The sequence below is a fragment of the Schistocerca serialis genome, chromosome 4 (genome assembly GCF_023864345.2).
Source record: "Schistocerca serialis cubense isolate TAMUIC-IGC-003099 chromosome 4, iqSchSeri2.2, whole genome shotgun sequence".
NCBI lineage: Eukaryota > Metazoa > Arthropoda > Insecta > Orthoptera > Acrididae > Schistocerca > Schistocerca serialis.
The window spans coordinates 948,177,173-948,202,547 of NC_064641.1; the positions used below are offsets into that span (position 1 = coordinate 948,177,173).

At 45.3% G+C, this 25,375-nt stretch overlaps 1 protein-coding gene across 2 annotated transcripts in view; it reads right to left on the reverse strand.

Moving 5' to 3' along the window:
- The window catches only part of LOC126473602 (ubiquinone biosynthesis protein COQ9, mitochondrial), a 180,517-nt gene that overhangs the window by 25,219 nt on the left and 129,923 nt on the right, over positions 1-25,375 (reverse strand). For both annotated transcript variants that reach the window (XM_050100763.1, XM_050100764.1), the window contains exon 5: positions 9,876-10,085. In XM_050100763.1, coding sequence (XP_049956720.1) covers positions 9,876-10,085 — 210 coding nt within the window. The remainder of the gene's footprint in view (positions 1-9,875; positions 10,086-25,375) is intronic.

Below are 25,375 nucleotides of genomic sequence, written 5' to 3' on the forward strand. Positions count from 1 at the left end.
TTAGGCTTCAGCATCACCTGTCACCACTGGATGAGTGTTGGCGTCCAGTACAATTGCATCCGAGGTGTTGGCGAGATCTGCGTCCTCAGGGGACGCCGGAATCTCCACCTCGTCCTCTGATGCAGAGCCGTGGGGGAGTGCTGGTGTAGGGGCCACTGGAGGCTGTCATTTCTTAGTGGACTACTTCTTTAAGGTTTTGCCCTCTCGCCGCTCCTTATGGACTTGCTGGGAGGGCTTCTTGGAAGTAGCTTCAGGGACAGAGCAAGACCTTGAAGCCCTTGGACCAGCAGTGGCTCTTTCAACTACTGGCTGGTGTACACTGGACCATTGGGGGAGACCATGGAAGGTAGAGTCCCAAGGGACCCCTACCGGATAAGAGGAGCTGGAAGAGGTCATTGCTTCTCTGGCTGGGGGGAGGGGACCGATGCCCTCGGCATTTTGGGGGGCGATTCTCCCAAAGTAGAAGGTCTGGGAGCAACAGAACAAGATGTGCCCCCAGCCAACTGGATGGGGGAGGAAGATGGGCGGCCCTGGGGTCCCACTGGAGCAACCCTAGAGGATGGGCATAACCGCATCATCGATGGTGACATCATCGCAGCGGCAGCATATGAAGGTGTGGCAACGGGGTTTAGTCGTTCATATTTGAGTTTAGCCTCATGGTAAGATGGCCTATCCTGGAGGCTTGTACTCCATAATTTTGCACTCCTTTTGGAGTACCATGCAGTCCGGCGAGCAGGGGGAGTGATGTTGGCCACAGTTCACACAGGTGGGAGGAAGTGCACATGGAGTATTCGGATGCAGCAAACGTCCACAGTCTCTACATGTGGCATTGAATGGGCACCGGGAGGACATGTGCCCAAATTTCCAGCACTTAAAGCACCGCATAGGGGGAGGGGCATAGGGTTTGATGTCACATCAGTAAACCATCACCTTGACCTTTTTCAGGTAATGAATCACACTGAAAGGCCAAGATGGAGGCCTACTATCTTTGGGTCCCCTGTAAATGCACCGGACGAAATGACCACCCCGCCATTCTGACTTGGCACGCAGCTCGTCATTGGACTGTAACACAAGGTCGCAATGAAAAATAATTCCCTGGACCATATTGAGGCTTTTGTGAGGAGTGACTGAAACAGAAATATCACCCAGCCTGTCACAGGCGAGTAACACCCGGGACTGCGTACTTTGGACAGCATTGTCACTTCCCCAAACTTATTCTCCAGATGCTCAACAAAAAACAGAGCCTTCATTTCCAGAAAGGAGTACCCATCGGTTCTGTTGCAAAATAAGTGACGTGGCGAATAAGGATCCTGTCACTCTGAAGTCCTACGTTCCTCCAAAGGCGTCGCTAGGGAGGGGAACGATTTAGGGTCATACTCGTCAGCTTGAAATCAACCTCTCCTTTCTTAGAGACTGCTGGGGCCATTTGGTACCCAGTAAAAGATGACTTAGTCCGCTTCACTGCGGGTCATCTGCCCTGATGCCATCCACTCTGATCAGGGGCTCTCCCCACGGGCGCCACCCAGCCACAGCAAACACCACCTGGCACGATGGCCGTTGCCGAGAGTCTGAATGCCCTACGAAGACAGGCATCTACCCCTTGGCATGCATGGGGAGTTTACAGCTCAGGTATCAGCAGTGCAACCCCTGTGTTGTCAGGGGCTACCACCAAATGGGTACATGACAGCCCCATCACAAGGGACTGGCTACCGTGCTGGATACTGGGTGTAGAGAAATCCAATATTGTCACGGGGGTGAAAGAGGACAGGAGACAACCGAAGAAGATGACATACTCCGAAAAGTGTCCTCGCACAAATAGTTGAAGTACAGATGGAGATGCAAACCCATGATGAAAAGAAGTTCAGGAGACCAAATCTAAGGTCTCTAGGGCTAACTCGTGCACCACGTATGGCATCCTTCCGCACATGGACTGCACTTCTGTTGGATTTGTGAAGTGGCAGGTCAAACCAGAAAATGAGACCTGAACTCATAGGGCCGAAACAGGTGAGAGTAACTGTGGGAACAAGTGAAGATTACTTCTGAAGAGGCACTTTGTGTGAAATCTGCAGTACTCCTAGCATTCTTGTTGAGTGTGTCTGTCTGTGCAAATCAATACTTCCTCTTTGGGACAAAGGGAAGATGAAATAATTAAGGACAACACAAACATCCAGTCCTCCAGCAAACAAAATTAGATACATTTTAATTAATCGTGAATTATGGTTCATTGTCCTAGATACAATATTGCTCAAATTTAGATATTATGATATCATGTGATGCATTGTCAAATGCTTCACTCGGATCAAGCAATATAACACAGGCAAACTGTTGTAATCCTATATATAGTGTGAGCATGCGTAGTAAATGGTGTGTGGTACAAGCAGCTCCGTGGCCAGCCTAGAGAGATTGCCTCGCAATGTGGACAGATAGCACAGCAAGCACTGTGCCGTATGCACAATAACCCGATACAATCCCCACATGCTGGGCTCTCGGCCTCACTTATGTTTACCTGCTTATTGTATGCTCACTTACAAGACTGTACATTGGTGTGTTCTATAGTTACAAGACTTTGAACTGTTTTATACTTCATTCAGTGTCATTGTGGGTCACTTTATGTGGAAGCAGAATAAAACTTGGTCAGTGTTACTTTCGATTTATGCCTGTACAATATTATAACGTACTTGGTGATGAGTGCGGTATTCTAGGCCACGTGTTTCATTTCTTTGGTTCAGTATACACGTCAGTGGAAGGAGTTCTTCAGTCTGTTATTGAACAACAGTGAGGTCTCACCAACCGGCAGCAGACTCTCTCCGTAGCACTAAACAATTTGGCAGCCATACTGATGTGCCAAGTACCAACATCATTGACACAGCCCCCACTGTTTCCTCTGATGATTCTGTGGAAGATTTTCAAGCTTTTGGAGTTGTTGACCTCAAGTTGTGTCAGGCTTTATTTTTGTCATGCCTTCCTCCTTATGTTTATCACGTTTTGTCAGGTGGCTCCTCTTCAGGAACCTGCCAGTCTCTCTTTTGATGAAACGTGTCAGTTCTCTAATTATCACAGCAAACATACGTTATAGCTGCACATGTCGAGTTCTACCATTATCAAAAGCAGTTGCAACAATCGTACAGAGCTTGGGCAGTGGAACTTCACGGGCTTAGCTGTTATTGCAGTTACTGAGACCCCCTGGGCCTCATCTGCTGATTTGATGGTTTTTGATGCTATAATATGCTTGGCCTCCGACAGGGAAGTTTGCGAACATGCTTTACAAAATAAAAATCCACAGATGTTCTCAACATTGCTCAGTCGTTTTAAGTATCTAGGGCAGCACGAAATCAGACAGAAGCACGGTGTGAAAGAGTCACCATTGTTTCCTCTCCTCCTCAGCTGCCATTTGTTAGCTCACGGATGGGGGGGACAATGTCGTCGACGCATAACCACAGCTGCAGGGGGCAGCACCATGCTAAGCAGCAACAGCTGCAACAACAGCTGCAGCAGTAGCAGTCAGTTTCACAACAGCTGCCATGTGCTCCTCTTCCGTCATGCCTTTATTGTTTTGTTCAACATGAGCAGGCCATGTGCCCAAAGCATTGGGCAACAGGCAACCATTGGGAAAAAAAAGGGGGGGGGGGCATACTGTGTCAGCAAACAAATCTACATTGAAGTACATGCGATAGGTAATATGTTAAAAATGCAAGTGGACATTTAAGCAGCCACTCAAATTCCCATGTGAACCTAGGATCACTGGTGTTGTCCACTGTCTCCCACTGGTTGGTGAGTTACGACAAACAACAAATATCCATATTAGGACAGTTTTCTACTTCCACAGTGCTCGAAGCAGTTGTTAGGTCTTGGATCTTTTTAGTAGTGGATCATGCCAATGTTAAAAACTTATTTGGGTTAGAAGCCTTTAAAATTTTTGGGTTCTCTATTTCTGAAGAAGCGCACCTGGTATCAGGTCAAGTTCTGGACCAACAACTGGATGCACTCTGTTCTGAATATTCCTTGCTATTTTGGGAAGGTTTATAGTGTGGTACCAGTTTCGAGGCTCACATCACAATGAAACTAATGGCAAGACCCCATTTTTTTCATGCCTGCCTAGTCCCAATAGCTTCCACAGGAGCAAGTCAAATTGGAAACAGATTGACTTATGTCTCCTCTTGTGAATGGTTTACTCTTTTGGTAGTTGCACCTAACAGTAACCTTCTGATCTGTCGTGATTTTAAAGCGTATGTAAATTCACAGTCTATTCTTGATACCTATTCCTTACCCCATCCAGATGAACTCTTAGCACTTGCCCGCAAAATGCGAAGGTCCCGAGTTCGAGTCTCAGTCCGGCACACAGTTTTAATCTTTCAGGAAGTTCCATATCAGTCCATAATCTGCTGCAGAGTGAATATCTCATTCTGGAAAGTCTTAGCACAGCTTTCCAAGGGCCGACATTTTTTCAAAATACACTTGTCAGAAGCCTAATTACAACTCCCTTTGAATGACGATTCCAAAGGTGTCTTCGAAATGAATACCCCCTTTGTGTTATATCAAAACCAGCATCTGTAATTTGAAGTGGCTAGTGCTCCTGCCACTTTCCAACGAGTTTTGGAGCAACTCGAGGCCTCCGTACTGGGGTGTGAGAGCTGCCTGGATCATATTGTGGTCTCAGGTTCATCAACTGATGAACATGTATGGAAGCTTTGTGCCTTGTTCACAGTGCTACAGGCTGCTGGTTGGGCAAGTCACAGTTTTTTCCGCCTTCTATTGTCTGTTTCTGATTTGAAGTCTCCTGTGCTGGCATTAAGTCATTATGCCAGAATGAATGCCATTACAGCTTTCCCACATCCTGATTTTATCGAAGAGTTGCAAGCCTTTCTTGGAAAAATTGCACGTGACCATAAATTTCTTCCTGGTGCAGCCACACTGTCCCGGTCACTTCACGCTATCTTATGTAAAGACATTCCTTTTCACTGGTCACTCACCTGCGAGCGTGCTTTTACCCTGTAAAGATCAAAATTACACTCGGCACCTTGCCCGGTTACCTTCCAACTAGGCAAATCTCTTGTTTTGGCCATAGACACCTCCCAATATGGCCTTGGGGTTGTTCTTGTGGACAAATACGCATATATTTCTAAACGCTCTATTGTGTACACTTCCAAAACTCTGAATCAGGTGCAACAGCGTTACTTACAGACAGAAAAAGAAGCATACTCAAGAAAATTTCATGTTTTCCTATACAATTTCATTTGATTACTGATCATAAACTTCTCGTCTCTCCTTTCAGTCCTTCAGCATCTTTACCGAACGAAGTGGCCCACTGCATGCAATGCTGAGCTCTGTTTTTGTTACACTATAACTATGAGATTCATTTCCAACCCACAGCAGAAAACATGAATGAGAATGCTCTTTGTCGATTGCCAGTTGGCCTCGATTCAGAATTTGATCAGGATGAATTGTTGTGTTTCCATTTACAAGTTGAACCCCAAAACTCCAGCTGCTGTCATAGCCAATCCTGTCTTAAGTCAGTTTGTTCAGTTTTAACACCATGGCTGGCCATATAAACCATTAGGCCGAGTGTTGTATCCTCTGCTAATTATTATGCTTTCTGGCACTGCCTCTCAGTTCTTGATGATGTGTTACTGTTGGCTATTGAACAGCCAGTGCCCAGGGTTTCGATCTCCTCTGTACTGCAGTGGGATGCCATGTACCTTGTCCACTTGGACCACTGGGGTGCTTCTCATACAAAATAGCTGTCCCACTGCCACAGGTTTTGGCTGGTTATTGACAATGAGGTCAAACAAGTTGTGACAGCCTGCCTGCAGTGAACTATCCATTAAGCAGCACCACGGGCCTCTCTTTCCCCATCCCCACCTTCCAGCGCGTATATGAGTGTTTTCATGCTCATATTAAGGCTCTGTTCCTTACCTTCCTTTGGCTTTTAGAAGTTGATCCTTTCTCAAAGTTGCCTTACGTGGTTTGTTGCCGGTCCACATTCACGGCAGTTTCACTCACAGCCCTCTCAAAGATTTTTTCCCTTAGAAGGATCTCCGTATGTACTTCTAATGTAAAATGACGCACAGTTTCTGTCTAAAGACTTTGAAAATTTATGTACAAAGTGTGGCATCCAGTATGTTGATGCTCCTCCCTTTCATTCTCAGTACAATGGACAGGCGGAGCAGCTAGTCTGTACATTCAAAGCCCAGGTGAAAGAAATAAATTGCTCAGTCTTCTCCCAAGGAAGCCCTCGATAGGTTCTTCAGTTCATACAGGTTCACTCCACTCGGAGAAAGCACCCTGGCAGAGCTGCTTCACATCTCCAGCCTGGTATGCTACTTCATCTGCTCAAGCCAATGCCCAGCTGCCCTCAGGCACCCACCTTGCAGCTATCCTATCCGGGCTCACTGTCTGGGCCTACAGGTTTGTCTCGTGCTCTAAGTGGACACGGCAGTCAACCGACAATGCCGAGGTCACCCCGTCTGCATTGAGCGCACCTCCGATGGCTTAATGTCACGATGTTACTACCAGTTCTGACCTGTGCTGGTTGTGTGTCAATAACTCATTTTTTCAAGGTATTTCATAATGTTGGAACACAGAATATGTTCCAAAATCCTACTGAAAATCAATATCAATGCTATGGGTGTATAATTCAATTCTATTTACACTGACCAGCCAGAACATTATGACTAACTATGTAACAGCCAGCATGTCCACCTTTGGCACAGAAAACAGTCGATACTTCGTGGCATGGAAGCAGTGACGCCTTGGTTGGCTGCTGGAGGGAGTTGGCACCACATCTGCACACACAAGTCAGCTTATTCCCGTAAATTTCAGGGATGGGGCGATGAGTTCTGTCACCACATTCAATCACATCCCAGATGTGCTCGACTGAGTTCATACCTGGTGAGTTGGGGAATCAGCACGTCGACTGGAGCTTGCCACTGTGTTCCTCCAACTACTCCTTTACACTATTGGCCTTGTGACATGGTGTATTATCTAGTTGAAAAATGCCACTGCAGTCAGGAAATATTATCGTCATGAAGGGGTGTATGTGGTCTGAAACCAATGTACGATACTCCTTGGCCATCACGGTGCCTTACACGTGATCCACTGGGCCTTTGGATGGCCATCTGAATGTTCCTCAGAGCATAATGGAGCTGCCACCAGCTTTTCTCCATCCTGAAGTACAGGTGTCAAGGAGCTGCTCCCCTGCAAGATGACAGATTCGTGCCCTCCAATCAGCACGATAAAGAAAGTATCAGGATTCATCGGACCTTGCAACACTGGGCCACTGAACCAACGTCCATTGCCAATGACTGTATGCACATTTCAGTTGTAGTTGCTGATGTCGTGGTGTTAATGTTGGCACACACAAGGGTCGTCAGCTGCAGAGGCTAATCGTTAGGAGAGTTCAGTGCACTGTGTGTACAGACACACTTGTACTCTGCCTAGAATTAGAGTCTGATGGTAGTTACGACAGCAGTTTGCCCGCTGTCCTATTTTACCAGTCTGCCCAGCCTGTGACGTCCGACACCTGTAACGAGAGGTAGCTGCCCAACCCCATGATGTATCGAGTTGATTTCACCACGTGTTGAAGACACTCACGACAGCACTCCTCGAACGCTCCTCAAGTTGTGCCGTTGCCGAAATGCTCGTGCCAAACCTCCGGGCCAACACAATCTGCCCATGGTCAAATTCAGATAGATCACAAGAATTCCCCATGCTACACACAGACAGTATGCTCACTGATATTACACGTACATGCACCATGTGTGTGTGTGTGTGTGTGTGTGTGTGTGTGTGTGAGACCAGAAGTCATTCCTCGCCAGGTGATGCTGCTATATCACCTGGGTGGGTTTACATCGGTAATGCTGCTATCGCCTGAATTGATTTACATCGATAGTAGGATGGTGGTCATAATGCTCTTTTCAGTCTTTAGGCACAAATGCTTCATCTAACTGTTGGTTTGTACACAATGGCCAAAAATGGAGCAATTCCGTGAGCATACTCCAAAGGAATGTAATTGGTGTACAGGCTGGACCAGAAGATTTACCTTTATTAATTGACTTCACTGCACTGATGTTCTCTACTTCCAAATTACTAATGTTGCAGCTGTTCTTGATCTGAAGTTTTGAATTCTTACTTAATCTTCATTGGTGAAGGAATTTTGGAAAATCATGTTTAGGAACTCTGCTACAGTGGCATTGTTACCAGTAACATTGCCATTATATTTGCAAAGACTGAAGACACACTATTCCCTCAATATTGCTTGTCACAAAGATGTCTGCCTTAAATAGTTTAAGGAAACCATGTAAGAGCTACATCTCGAGGGCTACACAGGAATTAAAACCCTGCTTCTGTCAAATGTGATTCCCGTGTGTTAATCACAGTGCAGAAAGGGGTAGGGACAGAGAAGGGGAGTGAGGGGAGGGAAGGAGTGTGTGGGATGGGGGGTGGAGTGAGGGTGAGGGGGTGGACTGGGAGTGGGGTCGAGGAGGAGGAGGACTGGGAGTCGGGGCGAGGGGGTGGACTGGGGACTGGTGGCGAGGGGGGGGGTGGACTGGGGACTGGTGGCAAGGGGAGTCGGCCAGATGGGGATGGACTGGGAGTGGGGGTGTTGGTGATGGACTGGGAGTGGGTGTGGGTGTGGGGGTGATGGTATTGGTATTGGAGTGGGGGTGGGGGTGATGGTGTTGGAATGGAAGGGGGGGGGGGGGCATGGACCTGGGGTGGTGCAGTGGGGATGGACTGTGTGGAGGGAGGGTGGGAGTGGAGGGGGAGAGATTTTAGATGGCAGGGGAATGGAAGGGGATGGTGGAAACTGAAGTGTATATATAAACTGCTTGCTCCTGAAGCTTTTGCTTGCAAGCACATCAGTTTAATCCCATTAGTTAATCACTTTGAATGTATTTTCCATTTTTGCCTTCACTTTCAAGAGATAAATGTATTCTTTTCCTGTAACTGAAAACACACACACACACACACACACACACACACACACACACAAAGACACACACCAAAAATCTCAGAAATTTGATTTCTGAAATCTTGAGCTCCTTTTTGTCTTTCTTCAGTGTTTATTGCAATGTAACTACCTTTACAAATGAAAAGAGGAAAGATTCGAGTTTAATATTTTGTAGATATCAATATTATTCATCTTGAGATTGAACCTCTTCTGTCCCTGTTGACTTACAAATAGCTTTGTTTTTGGAGAGGATCTACCTTGAGCAACACACAATTTTTTATCTTTTCTTTTATTTCCCCAACATTCTGCTGCCATTTTGGTATCATCAGTGGACTTTTATTATCTTTTTTGTTACCACATGCTGTGGTTTTCTTGGATTTTTATTTTTTTTATTGCAGTTGTTTTCTTCACAGTTTGCCATTTTTTCTGCTTTCCTCAGCATGTGGTAACAAGAAAGATAATAGAAGCCCACTTCAGTAAAACATGTCTGAGAAATAAAAGTTAAAAATAGTGTTTTGCGCAAGGTGGACGCTCTACAAAAATAAATCTATCAACATTATTAATGACACGAGCACAATTCCAGTGATGGCAAGGATGGAGAAGGAATTTGGTCAGAATTTTGTTTGAACAATTAGACTGGCACTGGACACTAGTGATTTACGGAAATCTTGGAAAACTTCAGACAGGTTTGGGGATGGGAATTTGAACCTCTTTGGTTACTTCTCACAATAACATAGGTACTGTACAGCTTCTTTTTAATCATGTTTCGGAACTAAAAGCAGTGAGTAATGAAATTAAATGCCACCAGTTCAGAGTAAGGAGTGAAAATACCAGTTTATATCATTACTGAAATTGTCAAATTCTTAAACATGGTGACAGAGTAAATTGTAACTGTATAGAGGTATTCAAAACACATTTCTCTTACTGTGATAAAAGCAGCAGTAGCAGTTTCTCGAGCGATGGATGACGCTTCTTCTGACTGGTGCAGATACGAATGTAACCTCTCAGCATCATCAATTCGTCTACGCAGGAATTGCCATGTTTCCTGGAAACCATCTGATTTATCTTGTATCATGTAGAGCTCCGTCATTTTATAGATCCCAGCCAGGGAGATCCTCCTTGTGTACCAACCAAACTGAAAGAAAATGTTTCACTTATGCATAGTGTAGTAAAACAGGTTCCATTATTTTGGAAATAAATGAAAATAAAGCTGAATAAGATTTAAAAAAAACTTTTACCTTACACATAACACAGTTTTATGTAGTCCTTTTAAACAGTACACTGCTTAGGTGATAGTTCCACTCTTTACGCAGTCATTGAGGACGTTTTTGATGTTTTTCGTAACCCAATCACTTCAAACAGAATCCACTTCCTGGATCACACAACATGGATGTCAGGTATCCCAGAGAGAGGGGGGAGGGGAGACACACACCCACGCACGCACACGGACACGGACACGGACACGGACACGCACACGCACACGGACACGGACACGGACACGGACACGCACACACGCACACGCACACGGACACACGCACACGGACACACACACACACGCGCACACACACACACACACACACACACACACACACACACACACACACACACACACACACACACACACAGAGAGAGAGAGAGAGAGAGAGAGAGAGAGAGAGAGAGAGAGAGAGAGAGAGAGGGGGGGGGGGGGGGGGGGGATCATAACTTTCTTTGGAGAATTCTTCCATTGTGACCTCAAACAGTTCAGGCTGATAACTGTAGGATAGTCACACTTTTGTATAGGTCTAGTGTCTGGGAAACTGCTCAAGTGACGCTCTTGTGGAAACGACAATTTTCTGCTGCAATGGTGGTAAAATATCGACCAGATGATGTCTGTTACAAACTGTTTTGCTGAAGACTATGGTCCAAGTGTAAGTTGTTTTGTTATTCGGATTAGGATACTGATGACTACACACACAATGCATAGGATATTTTTACTGAAGATCTGTCATTTTTAATATGCTCCTCAGCAATGAGAAGTAATCATCACCAGTCCGACCTTTGGCTGATACTAAAACACACACACACACACACACACACACACACACACACGAGCTCAAGTGCACTATTTCCACCATATTAATCCTCCCAATGAATAGCTGTACCTCTTTAATGAGATAGTCAGTTACTTTGCACACTTTATTATAACGTAAAATTTTACTGACTCTTCTGAATAGCTGCTGTAGTAACCAAGTAATACAAGAAACTGATCCAAGTAACACAAATACAGCTTTATTCTTAAACCTCTGAACAATAATGGAAATAAGCCTCTATTGACTCCACTTATAACACGGCAAAAGAATCATATAGAAGGTACAACATAAGTGATACACAGAAAAACTGATGTGAGCAGTAGGAACTAAATGAACATAGTGAGATTGAGGCAGTGCTGCTCCGCGAGCATATAGGTGTGAGTCACCGGTAGATGGAAGGGCAGAGTCAGTGCCTTGTGCACACCTCCTACAGGTGCCTGTAGTGGCTGGCCCTTGCTCATACAGTTGGCAGCTGATTTAAGTACACACTTGTGGTAACACTACACTCCGTGCACTCGCACTCACACACACACTCTCACTCACACGCCCTAGTAGCAGGCTACAGCACAACTCTCCCTTGTGCAAAGAGGGTGCCCAGGTGACAGAGAAGGTGCCAGTGGCCCGATGAGAGACGCATCCATCAGATCTGGAACAGTGCTAGCCGGTACTGATGGCAGAGGTGGGACTGTATGGCGGGTGGGCACCAGAGTACGGGTCTGGCAACCGAACCCTTGGGCCCACACCTGTGATCTCAGCACAAAGCGGCTGCAAGAAACCGATCACGGCAGGTGCAGCGCAGACTGCAGAAGGTGGAGGAGGACGTATGCTGCCAGCTCTGAAGCAACTCTGCTGGGCTCCACTCATCGATAGGCGTCGAGAGATTGGTGGTCGGGAAATGGAGAAGGGCATTGTCCGGCAAAGAATCCACAACAAACTTTTTCATTTGGAATTCGAATGTATGCACTAGGCATTCTGCCTCACAATTTGATTGAGGTTGGAATGGCAGAGCCATACTGTGACAAATTCTGTGATGGGACTAACAACTGAAGGATGTGAGAAACAAACTGGGGGCTCATTATTCAAAAGTATACGAATTATGACCACAACCGATGTCGATGCACACCACAGAGTGTACAGAAATGGGAAAAATATACCTACAACAACCAGGCAATAGGAATTCGAGAAGAGAGCCGCAAATTCTATATGAATGCATTCATGTGGCTGGTATGGAGTGGGCCAGTGGGACAGAGACACGCTGGGAGCTGCCTATTGTCAGGCACACTGCTTACAAGCCACTCAAAGCAGAATATTCACCATTAATCACTGGCCAAAAAACATGTCTCTTAGATAACAGTTTATCACGTGAAGCTCTCAAATGGCCCTGGTGGAGAAGGCAGAGAACCTCGCTTAACAAAGTGGTGGGAACGACTACTGTGGCAGAGGGGTCTTCGGTAGACAACAACAGAAACAACAGAACACTGTCAAAAACAGAAAGGCAATACTGTACGGAAAAGTAATTGCACATGGGATCCATAGCCCGACCTGGCAGATTTTCTAGCCAGCCCTGTTGAACAAACCGAACTGTGTGCCAGGAAACCAGGTCAGCAGCAAAGGCAGCTGTTATGCACTAGCTCGTAATTGGAATTGGTCTGTGTTTCACTATCGAGATGAAAGTACGGCAATTCTTCAAGATCAAAGGTGGGTTCGGGACACACAGGAAGGTGAGACGAGCCATCCGTCCCCTAGGATGGCCTGACACTCCTTTGTGGACGAGGGGCAAAACAGACGTAACAGTGGACACGTGGTCGGCCAGAGGGCAGACCCCACCCAGTGAGACCTTGAACCCCAAAATAAACGATAGAAAGCTGAAAAAACTGAGATTTCGTGAGGTTATACTGCAAGCCTTCAGACTGTAGGACAGGACACAAAGTGAGCAAATTTTTCAAGTGATCGACTGTGGAGGAACCCGTGACAACAATATCATCCAGATAATTAACGCAACCCGAGACAGGGATAATCAATTGCTCTAAAAATTGTAGGAAAAAAAGCAGGGGCGCTAGTCACACCATAAGGCAAATGCAAATATTGACAGAGACCAAAACGAGTGTTCAAAATCAGAACTCGCCGAGACTCCTCGTCCACAGGAACCTGCAGATGCGTTCCAGACAAATCAATTTTAGGAAAATACTGGGCACCTGATATTTTGCCAACAGCTGCTCCTGGTGTGGGAGAGGATATGTATCTATGATTGAGTGAGCACTGACAGTAGTACTGAAGTCATAACAGAGGTCAGGTTTCCTCAAGGCTTCCAAACTACAGCCAGTGGGGACAACTATTTACTACCCCAAGAGGTTGCACCACTCCTAAGGTTGAAGCCTGTCCAATGCTGCTTTCATACCTTCCAAAAACAAGTCCAAAAACTACTGACACAGTCTTCCCAATTGGGAATACAGTACCTGACTAGACACAAGGTGAACTGCATCGGTGATAGAAAATACAAATGCATCCACCCCGGCCAAGTTCTCAATACCGGCATCAGCAACCACCAAAACTGCAGTGGAACGACTTAAGAGGCAGATGGTGTAAATTGTCCCGACAGCACAATATTCTGTTTATTATAACTGATCAGCTTCTGCGTAACCATTCTTCATGGTGAGCCCAAACTCATATGTTTAAGAATTCAATAACATGACTGCAGCACCTATCTCAACCTGTAGCTGGAGTCTGTGGCAAAAAACACTTAACAAACAATTTGGGAGAGATCACAAGCATTGGAGTTACAGAGTTTATTTCCATGTCCATATCCTGAGCAACCTTTGGCGAGTGACACATGGAAACGATCAGGCCTTTCTAATGGGAAGTATTACAGTAGCCCAGCACTTACGGCATGCTGAACGTTCGTGCTGGACAAAATGGAAAGGACAAGACTGAAACAGAGAACACTGACACTGGTCGGACACTCATCTTTACCGCTGCCACTGTCACTTCCTTATACAAGCTGTCAGTCATCCTAGTGGGTACATCTTGTGACACTACTGCCACATCATCCCAGCCTTCAATTTGGTCAGCCCAAGAAACTTCAAAAGACTGTGCTATTTGCAAAAATTTTGCCAACGAGGAGTGGGGGGTTTCAAGGAGTAAAGACTTCTGGTGCACTTCCTTGTCCAGAGGTAAGCTGTTCTAAACAGATAACTGTATCACGCACCATAGAGTCTGCATAAGTCATTATGGGCATCAGTAATGAATAAACATGGCTAAGTCTGTGAAGATCGGCTGCCCAGCCTCTGTATGACTGGTTTGGTATCTTGTGGCATCGATAGAATTCACTCGCTTTGCTATGACATATGTTTGTTCGCAATGGTAGTTGTACAATAAAACTGCACATGTGATTGAAAGTAAGAGCTGCTGGTTCTTATACAGGGGCAAGCTGACACAGTCATTCATACATCTTAGGAGGAATTCATGAGAGGAACATGAGTAGTATGAGCAATGCATAGGCATTGTAAGAGAGTGGAATGCTTCCGAGAGGAGCAGAAGGAAGAGTGCCAAACTGCAGCGGTCTCCTTGACTGTGCATAGTTTATTACTGAGAGCAGTAGTGCACCAGACAACATACCACTTTTGCGCAAAAAGGGATTTGTTGTGTATCCGCATATCTGCACCTGGAATCATGAAAGGGAATGGAGGTTAAGTATCTGCATCTCTAGCCAGACAGTCAGCCAGTTCATTCCCTGGGATGCCCACGTGACTTGAGACACAGAGAAAGTCAACAGAGATGATGGCATGGCCAAGGGCAGAGAGAAGGTCATGGATAACAGAGACCAAAGGGTGACAAGAGTAGTGCCAGTAGGAGACATAAAGGCATATTCCGTCTTATGTGTTGTTTTGAAAGCATAAGTGTAGAAGATGGTAACACCATGGAACTCCTGAAGTGTGGAATTTACAACACGTTGGAATACCACAGGGGCGACAGAGACCTTAGGACCCTGGAATAGGTCGGTCCCAATTTATGGTCAAGGCACCATTCGCAGCTGGGGGCAGCAGGGGAGGGGAAGGGGGGAGGGGGCGGGGTGGGAAATACACGGGGCACTTTCCACTGTGTGGAGATGGAGACCCCAATAGAGGGAAATGAGGCACATTCCAACCGGCAATCCCACCTGACGGGGGGTATCATGGAGACATCCCTCATATGAAAGACATTGTAAACGGGATGGTAAGAAAATTATCAAATAGTGATTGCATACAAAATCAAGAGTTGGCTCCGTCGTATTTGCAGATGGCGAATCCCCGCTTCTGCGAGGAGGCTATCGACACAACTAATGTGAAAGGCAATAATAGCCAGAAGCAGCCCATAATGATCAACAGGGTCAAGAAGTTTCAGAGTGGAAGGATCCGCTGAGCCATAAACCTGACAGTCAAAATCTAGTCTCTACAAAACCAGAGGATGGTAAAGATGGAGAAGATACGTGCACCCCAAGATATGTGGGCCATGAGGCAGAGAGCATTAAGCTCTGTACACATTTAGTCTTTAGGTGGCAAATATATGGGGCAGCCATGTGAGCTGTTTTAAAAAAAATATGGCCCAATAAACGGGAGAGTGCTACAACATCTAGGCATAAATAAAGCTCTGGATCAGAGGTACTGTAGGTCCATGGCAAAAATGCGTAATCCTCATTCTGTTGGGAGAAAACTGGATGGCATGAGGAAGGGCCCATGCAGAGGCCCGTTGGATAGCACCTCGGAGCTGGAATTCAGCAGACGCTACCGAGTGGGAGCTGCATCAGATGCAAAAATTGTTGACATACAATGCTGCGGTAACCAGAGGCCCAACAGAAGATACAAGCCTATTGATGGAGATGATGAATAGTGTGACACTTAACACAAAACCCTGTGGGATACTGTTCTCCTGGGTCCAAGAGGTGTTGAGTGAGGTGCTGACTCGAACCCTAAACAACCGATGGAATAGAAACTCGTGGATAAAAATTGGAGGCAGGTCTTTAGGTGGCAAATATATGGGGCAGCCATGTGAGCTGTTTTAAAAAAAATATGGCCCAATAAACGGGAGAGTGCTACAACATCTAGGCATAAATAAAGCTCTGGATCAGAGGTACTGTAGGTCCATGGCAAAAATGCGTAATCCTCATTCTGTTGGGAGAAAACTGGATGGCATGAGGAAGGGCCCATGCAGAGGCCCGTTGGATAGCACCTCGGAGCTGGAATTCAGCAGACGCTACCGAGTGGGAGCTGCATCAGATGCAAAAATTGTTGACATACAATGCTGCGGTAACCAGAGGCCCAACAGAAGATACAAGCCTATTGATGGAGATGATGAATAGTGTGACACTTAACACAAAACCCTGTGGGGTACTGTTCTCCTGGGTCCAAGAGGTGTTGAGTGAGGTGCTGACTCGAACCCTAAACAACCGATGGAATAGAAACTCGTGGATAAAAATTGGAGGCAGGTCGCAAAAGACCCATTCGTGGAGGGTAACTAAAACGTGACAGAGTCAACCTGTGTCGTATGCCTTATGCAGGTCAAAGAAGACTGCAACAAGGTGTCGGCAGTTAGTAAAAGCCTGTTTGATTACTGTTTCCAATCTGAGTAAATGGACAGTTGAAAGATCATCCTTCCCAGAAGCCACACTGATACAGGGACAAAAGGCCCCGAGTTTCAAGTACACAACATAATCAGAAGTTATCCATCCTCTTAGCAGTTTAGAAAGTATGTTAATCAAGCTAATCGGTCAGTAGCTGTCTGGGGATGCTGGGTTCTTCCTAGGCCTAAGGACAGGGATAACTATGTCATTGCAATGGGGAGGCACCTGTGAGCCAAATCTGGTTGAAGACCCTGAGCAGATGTTGCCTCTTAGTAACAACCAAGTGTTGGATCACCTTGCTGCGGATGGAATCCAGGCCAGGGGCCATGTCATGTTTCGGTTTTGTTATGCTTTAGAGTGCAAAAACAACTGGGGTCATATGTGTCCAAGTCAAAACTATAGCGTATGAAGACAGAGAGGAATTAAAAAACGACTATACGTCAGTCCCAACTGACAGCAAAAAACAGGCACATGGAAAAATGGCTAAAAAAGACACCATACAGAAACGGAGGCCCAAAATTAAGTGGTCATCACCGTATTGCTTTGTCGGATAAAAAGCGAAATGCGGTCAACACGGATATTCCACCAGGAAGTGGAGGACAGTTAAAACTTGGGCGTAAAGTGTACAAAGTGGTGGGGTACCGCCACTCAGCAAATGACGATGGCTAAAAAGGCAATGCCCAATATGCAGCTAATCTAAAATAACCTCCTCTCAGCGGGAGGGCCGAAAGGAAGTCGTCCAAGCTGCTGGGAGAGGCTTAATAAGCCAGAGCTTATTCCAGTGAAGGGAGGCTGTAAATACTGAGGAGTATGCCAGAAGCCGATAGCGAAAAACACAGGTGCCAATGACAAATGCACACCCGACCCCACAGTCAGTCTGAGAGCCATCAGTGTATACGAAGGTATTATCGTGAAGTTCCATGCGAAGGTCACGAAACTGAAGGTGATAGACTGAGGCTGGAGTAGTGCCCTTAGGAAGCAAACGTAGGCCAAAGTTAACACAGGCCACTTCACTAAGCGGAGGTGAGGAAGGGTTTACATCCACCGGGAAAGGTGCAGGTAGTGTGAAGTTAAGCCTCTGTAGCAAGTGCCAAAAGCGTACTCCGACAGGTAACAGAGAAGAAGAACGAGCCCCATACTGACGATCAAAGGAATCATCAAAGGAGGAGGCATAGGACGGGTGGCAGGCAAGCGGCAAGCATACCTGCTGAGGAGAAAGGCACCGTGGTAGGACAGTGGTAGTTCAGCAGCTTCAGCATACAGACTCTCAACTGGGCTGGTGTAAAAAGCACCCGTGGCCAAACGGATGCCGCGATGATGGATAGCGTTGAGACGGTGTAAAAGGGATGGGTGTGCAGATGCAGAAACAAAGCACTCATAGTCGAGTTTTGAACAGACAAGGGACCAGTACAAACAGCGGAGGGTGGTTCAGTTGGCACCCTATGAAGTACCACTGGGGACAGATAGGACATTGAGGAGCCGCGTACAGTGGGCTGCCAGGTAAGACACATGGGAGGACCAAGAGTGTTTCTTATCAAGAGTGAGCCCCAAGAATTTTGTAGTTTAAATGAACGGAAGTGGGAGAAATCACTTGCCAGAAATTCATACAAACGGTTTTGTCAGTAGAAAAGCAAAAGCCATTGTCAATGCTCCAGGAGTAAAGACGATCAAGACATTGCTGAAGACACCACTCAGGGAGAGAGGTCCATGGAGAACTGCAAGAAATGCAAAATTATCAACAAAAAGGGAGCCAGAGATGCCCGGTGGGAGACAGGCCATGATAGGGTTAATGGCAATAGCAAAGAGGACAACACTCAGGATGGAACCCTGAGGCACAGACATTTCCTGGATAAAGGTGATCAACAAGGCAGAACCCACATGCACCCTGAAAACTCGATCTTTTAAAAATGCTCGAAGGAAATAGGGCAGGCGACCATGTAAGCCCCACGTGTAAGGAGTACGGAGGATACCAGTTCTCCAGCAGGTGTCGTAGGCCTTCTCCAAATTGAAAAACATGGCCACAGCCTGGGATTTCTGCAAAAAACCATTCATGACACGGGTGGACAAAGTGACGAGATGATCAACTACAGAATGCTGCGCTCAAAATCCACACTGTGCATTCGTCAGTAAATTGCGAGACTCGAGCGACCGTACCAGCCAGGAATGAATCGTATGTGCCATCACCTTGCAAATGCAGCTGGTAAGAGAGATGGGGCGGTAGCTAGAAGGAAGGTTTCTGTCCATACCGGGGTTAGGTATGGGTATGATGGTGACTTCACACCAACATCCGGGAAATGTGTCCTCGGCCCAGATCCAGTTGTACATGTTAAGCAGAAAGTGCTTGCCTGCAAGAGAAAGTTGCTGCAACATCTGAATGTGGGTGGCGTCTGCCCCTGGGGTGGAGGATTGGTATGAACTGAGAGCACGACTGAGCTCCCTCATAGTAAAGAAGGCATTGTACCACTCACGATTTGGAGAAGAGAAGGGTATTGCCCGAGCCTCCTCCACTCATTTCCAATAGACGAAGGCAGGGTGATAGTGGGAAGAGCTTGAAACTTCTGCAAAATGGTGGCCCAAGGTGTTGGAGATAGCAATAGGGTCCACGATAACATCGGCTGCTACTGTGAATGGGGGAATGGATCTTGGTCCCAGAGAGCCGTCCGAGGTTGGCCCACGTGACAGAGGAAGGGGTGGAACTGTTAAAAGAACTAGTGAATGAAATCCAGCTAGCTCATTTGCTATCCTGAAGAACGCGACGAAACTTTGCACACATCTGTTTATAATGAATGCAGTTTGCCACCGTAGGAATACGGTTAAAAATGCGGAGAGTACGTCTCCGCGTGCGAATTGCTTTGCGGCATGTCTCAGTCCACCAAGGGACGGGGACACGACGTGGTAAAGAGGAAGTATGAGGAATGGAATATTACACAGAAGTAAGGATAATGTTGGTGAGATAGTCCACCTGGTCATCACAACTGGGGAAATCTCATTCTGCGAAGGTCGCCAGGGAGGAGTAAAGTTCCCAGTCAGCCGTGTCATGTGAAGAGGTAAGAGCCTGCATGAATTCCTTTTCAGTGAAGGGTTTAATGTAAGATTCAGCTCTGTGGGGTTTTAAACAGAGGAGGGTATGAGTTAATGAGCACTGTGCTTTCATTTAAATATATAGCCGAAAGAGTCAGCCTACGGGAATTGTGGAACGAACCCTGTCGTCGAGGACCATGTGCCACAAAGGGCGCAGATTCACCATGAGATGGGGAAATTCACAGGAGTCTATTGTTTATTGAGGCCTAATCACTGTAGTGTGCAAGTGAGACAGACAAGAACCTACGTCCTAGGGAAACCCAGCAGAAGGCTTATGTGGCTGAGGAGACATAGCAGTGTTAAATATGGCAGACCTAAGATCGGTCATAAGGGGAAACATTTATGGAAACTATTTAATTCTGTAGTAAGTCAGGGAATGAAGCCACAGTAATTTTAAACTGCCACCCATAAATTTTTATGGTGATTCCAATAAAACTTGAATACTGATCATATGTATAATAGTTTAGGATTTACGGTTAAAGTAAAATTAACAAGTTTTGTAACAAAGACCTGAACACTTTGGTCAATCTTAACGATCGACATTTCATATAGAAGCACATCACTAAAATGACAAATGTTGTAAATATCAACTCTGTAACTTTATTTATTTAAAAGATACTGTAAATTTAATTTCTCAGTATTTACAGTTAAGTATCAGATCATCATTTCCTCCGCACAAAACACATTGAACGACGACAGCATGACACCTTATTGAATCATTAGGTAATAGAATATTTGTTGTAAAGTTTAGTGCATAATTGTTACTTTCGCTCTTTATTTATTTATCATAAAGAACATTGGTGCAAGGTTACTGGCCGTGACATTCAAAGTTACGAAGGAAATTGTATTGGTTTTATGTAAAAGAATTTAACAATGTATATTATTGTTACTTTATTTAGAACGCAAAAGTGGTCAAGCTTTGATTATTTAAATGTGTTAAAATGTAAAATAATGTAGAATAAGCTGTAGCCAATCAGATGGATGGGTTCACGGTAGGGAGCTAGTTTGGCTGGAGACACCAAAGGGGACAGTTCAGATTGAGACATGAAAGTGGACAGTCAGTCTTTAGGCAGCTAGGAACTGAAATGACTTAAAACATTTCATGTTGTGTGGTATCGCGGGACTTAGTCTCTGAGCAGTGAGCAGCCGCGCACCTTGTGAGAACTCTTAACTTTTCATGCAGTTAACGAGGTGAAGTGTTGGACTTTTAATTCACAATGAGATTGTGAATGATCGAACTGTGTCAAACGGATATGCACTCAAGTGTAAAAGTGTTTCGAAATACGACCACTTTCGCTATTAGTTTGCTTTCTCAATAAACATTATTCTAACCAAATCGCAACTGTGTGGCTTATATCATTTATGGGTTGTTAATTTAGTTCTTGATATTATTATTACTGTTATTATATGTTATATTAACTTTGCATTCAGCAAACTTGCCATCAGTTAGATAATTTAACCACAGAGTCACAAGTGTTTAATTTACGGCATGTAATGCAACACGTGCGGTCAACCCCTAGACGAGTTTGAGCCAAGACATTTCGATGAAGAGGAACCGCATGTGAGCCCGAACATCTTTGAGATGTTAGCTCGCAGGGGGTTCCTTAATCTCGATGTTTCTGCTGGAGAAAGGTAGAAGGAAGGGAGAGGATGCTGATGCTGTCACAAAGTGTGTCACAAGGTGTTCTGCATTGACCAGTGTATCAGTACACAGACCACCCTGTAGGATAAGACCCTGGACAGCTGAGCATTGCTGGCAGCCCAAAAGGCTATGGAGCTGGGACCAAACCTGTGATGTCCCCAGGGAGGAAACATACTGCTCCCAACATTCCTTTTTACTCTGGTTAGTGAGGTACTTGAAAGTGATAAGGCAGGTATGTGATGGGAGTCATTTAAATAGTTGCAGCAGCCATCGGTGGTCCTGGATAGCGACTGCTATGTCCTTGCTCCACCACAGCACTGGTCGATGACGAAGAGGATCTGTGGGTAGGGGAATAGCAGTCCCATCAACATGAAGGATAGTGCCAGAAACATCTTGCACAATCACATCAGTCCAATCTGAGAGAGAGGTGTCAATGTGCACAGCAAATGTATATAAAGGTGAATGCCCAATGTGGGGGCTAGCAGAACAATATAAATATCAGAAAGTGATCATTGTCACAAATTTCACCATAGGATGACCAGTGTAGTGAAGCCATGAGAGATTGGGTGGTAGTTGTTGACATCCGACATATCCCCCTTTTTATGCAATGGCTTTACAATGGCATATTTCAGTCTATCGGGGAAAACACCCTGCTCCAAAGAGCTATTACATATGTGGCCGAGAATCCTACTTATCTGTGGGGAACAAGCTTTAAGTACCTTGCTGGAAATGCCATCAATTCCGTAAGAGCTTTTACTTTTCAGTGAGTTTATTATTTTACTGATTTCAGAGGGAGAGGTTGGTGGAATTATAGTTGTTTCAGACTGCACAGGTATGGCCTCTTCTATTAGTAGCCTTGCCTCTTCTAGTGAAGATCTTGCTCCTATTTTCTCCACAACATTTAAAAAATGTTTATTGAAAATATTTTGAATTTCTGATTGTTTGTTAGTACACTTGTCATTCAGTTTTACGGCACTAAAGTCTTCCTGTGCTCTTGGTTGCCCTGTTTCCCTTTCAATAATATTCCAAATTGCTTTAATTTTATTATCAGAGTTGCTGATCTCAGACATGATACACATGCTTCTGGACTTTTTAACCACTTTTCTTAGTACCGCACAATAGTTTTTATAATATTGAACAATTTTGGGGTCAGTACTCCCTCTTGCTGTTAAGATACAGTTCTCTTTTAAGGTTGCAAGATATTCTTATTCCTTTAGTTAGCCAAGGTTTTTTATATGTTTTCTTGGAATTATGTTTAATTATTTTCTTGGGAAAACAATTTTCAAATTCCCTTAAAAATGTATCGTGAAATAAGTTATATTTCAAGTTTGCATCGGGTTCCTTATACACTTCATCCCAGTCTAGCTGCTGTAGGCTTTCCCTAAAGTTTGCAATATTTATATTGTTAACTGAACACACTGCTTTGAAAGTCTGATTTGATATACTGCATGGAGCTATGTCATGTACTGTAACTAGCTGTGCACCATGATCTGAAAGACCATTCTCAACAGGATAAGCATTTATGTCCTTAAACTTATCTTGGTCTATAAAAAAGTTATCTGTCGTTGTACTGCTGTTCTTTGTTATACGAGTAGGAAAATCAATGACGGAGCTCAAATTGAAAGAACTGAGTAATACTACAAGGTCATTCTTCCTATTACACTCTTTCAGAGAATCAACATTGAGATCCCCACAAATGATAATTTGCTTCCCCCTGTCTGACAGATAGCACAACAAAGCATCGAAGTTTTCTAGAAATAGCTGGAAATTCCCTGAGGGGGACCTATACACTGTTACAATTATGAAAGTGCCATCATTTAGTTTAAGTTCAGTGGCACATGCTTCCATATTTTGCTCTACACAAAATTTTTTAGTTTCTAAGTGGAAGCTTTTGACATATATGTCTTTCTCTCTTTTGGAGGATGAGGAGGGCCAGGCATGGAAGGAGATCAGGCTTCTGCAAGATCTGGGACCAAAAGACAGCGAGCATTTTTCAGGCACACAGAGAGTGCACCTGGTGCCCGAGTTGTGGTAACAGGCTTCTGGCCTGACAGACACCGGGGGGAGGGAATCCGAGGAGGAGCCCCATCACCGGTGGGTGCTGAAGGAGGGGAACACTTCTTCAGCTGGGGAGAGGGTGCGGCACCTGGAGGGGAAGGTGTGGAATCACAGGGATGGGAGAGGGGGAGGGGGCTGGGTAAGGAAGAGGGAGGAGGGAGAAAGGATGTAACAGAGGCAAAAGTTGAAGAAATTGCCACTGACCGGAGTTTATCCTATTTCTGGCGAATGTCAGCATAAAATAGGTGATCCAGGAACATGTACTTTTTGATCTTATTTTCTCTCTTGTAAGCTGGGCAATCTGCCGAGCATGGAGAGTGGCAGCCACTAGAATTTACACGCGCAGGTGGCAGAACACTGCGGCTTTCCTCACGGAGTGGGTGTCCACAGTCACCACACAGAGGGTCCACCATACAGCAGAAAGGCATATGCTCAAAATGCAAGCACTAAAAGCACCTCACGGATGGCGGGACATACTACTTCACATCAAGTCGGTAACATACGATCTTAAACTCCTCTGGAAGGGTATCCCCCTTAGACGCCAGGATAAAGGCACCGGTATCGGTGCGTTTGTCTTTGTGACTGCTCTGTACATGTTGAACAAAGTGAACACTGCACGACTCCAGATTAGCCTGGAGTTCCTCATCAGTTTGCAGGTTGAGGTCCCGATGGAAAATCACTCTGTGGACCATATTCAGTAACTGGTGAGGGGTAATAAACATTGGGATGTTACCTACGCAATCACAAGCATGAAGCGCTGCAGACTCGGTGGCAGAACAAGCTTTGACAAACAAGGAGAAAGATGAAACTTCCTGGCAGATTAAAACTGTGTGCCCGACCGAGACTCGAACTCGGGACCTTTGCCTTTCGCGGGCAAGTGCTCTACCATCTGAGCTACCGAAGCATGACTCACGCCCGGTACTCACAGCTTTACTTCTGCCAGTACCTCGTCTCCTACCTTCCAAACTTTACAGAAGCTCTACTGCGAGAGTTGTGCCACAAACTACTCTTCTCCCCAATCCTATTCAATACTTCCTCATTAGTTATGTGATTTACTCATCTAATCTTCAGCATTCTTCTGTAGCACCACATTTCGAAAGCTTCTATTCTCTTCTTGTCCAAACTATTTATCGTCCATGTTTCACTTCCATACATGGCTACACTCCATACAAATACTTTCAGGAACGACTTCCTGACACTTAAATCTATACTCAATGTTAACAAATTTCTCTTCTTCAGAAACGCTTTCCTTACCATTGCCAGTCTACATTTTATATCCTCTCTACTTCGACCATCATCAGTTATTTTGCTCCCCAAGTAGCAAAACTCCTTTACTACTTTAAGTGTCTCATTTCCTAATCTAATTCCCTCAGCATCACCCGATTTAATTCGACTACATTCCATTATCCTCGTTTTGCTTTTGTTGATGTTCATCTTATATCCTCCTTTCAAGATACTGTCCATTCTGTTCAACTGCTCTTCCAAGTCCTTTGCTGTCTCTGACAGAATTTCAATATCATCAGCGAACCTCAAAGTTTTTATTTTTTCTCTGTGGACTTTAATACCTACTCCGAATTTTTCTTTTGTTTCCTATTGTTTGGTTCAGGTATCAGTAGGATAATCACATAACAGTGCCACCACATGGACTGGCTATATATGCTGGTGACCTGGTGGGGTGGAGGGGGGTTATGGTGGGGAAGGAAGAGGGTAGGACAGTGAGGGGGTGGAGGGTGGGGGTGAGGGTGGGGCAAGGGGGGGGGGAGGAGGAAGTATCCACACTACTGTAGACACTTGGGGACAGAGCTTTCCCCAAATGGCTCACTAAAGACAGAAAGTTTAGAAGTGGAGGTCAAACTCCAGGGGGGAACCAAAATGCCAAATAGGATGAAAGAGAAACAAAACTGCAAGGACTACAGGGAACCAGGTGGATGGCAGGTCAACATAAATCAGAACACAGAGAGGGGAACGAGTGGCCA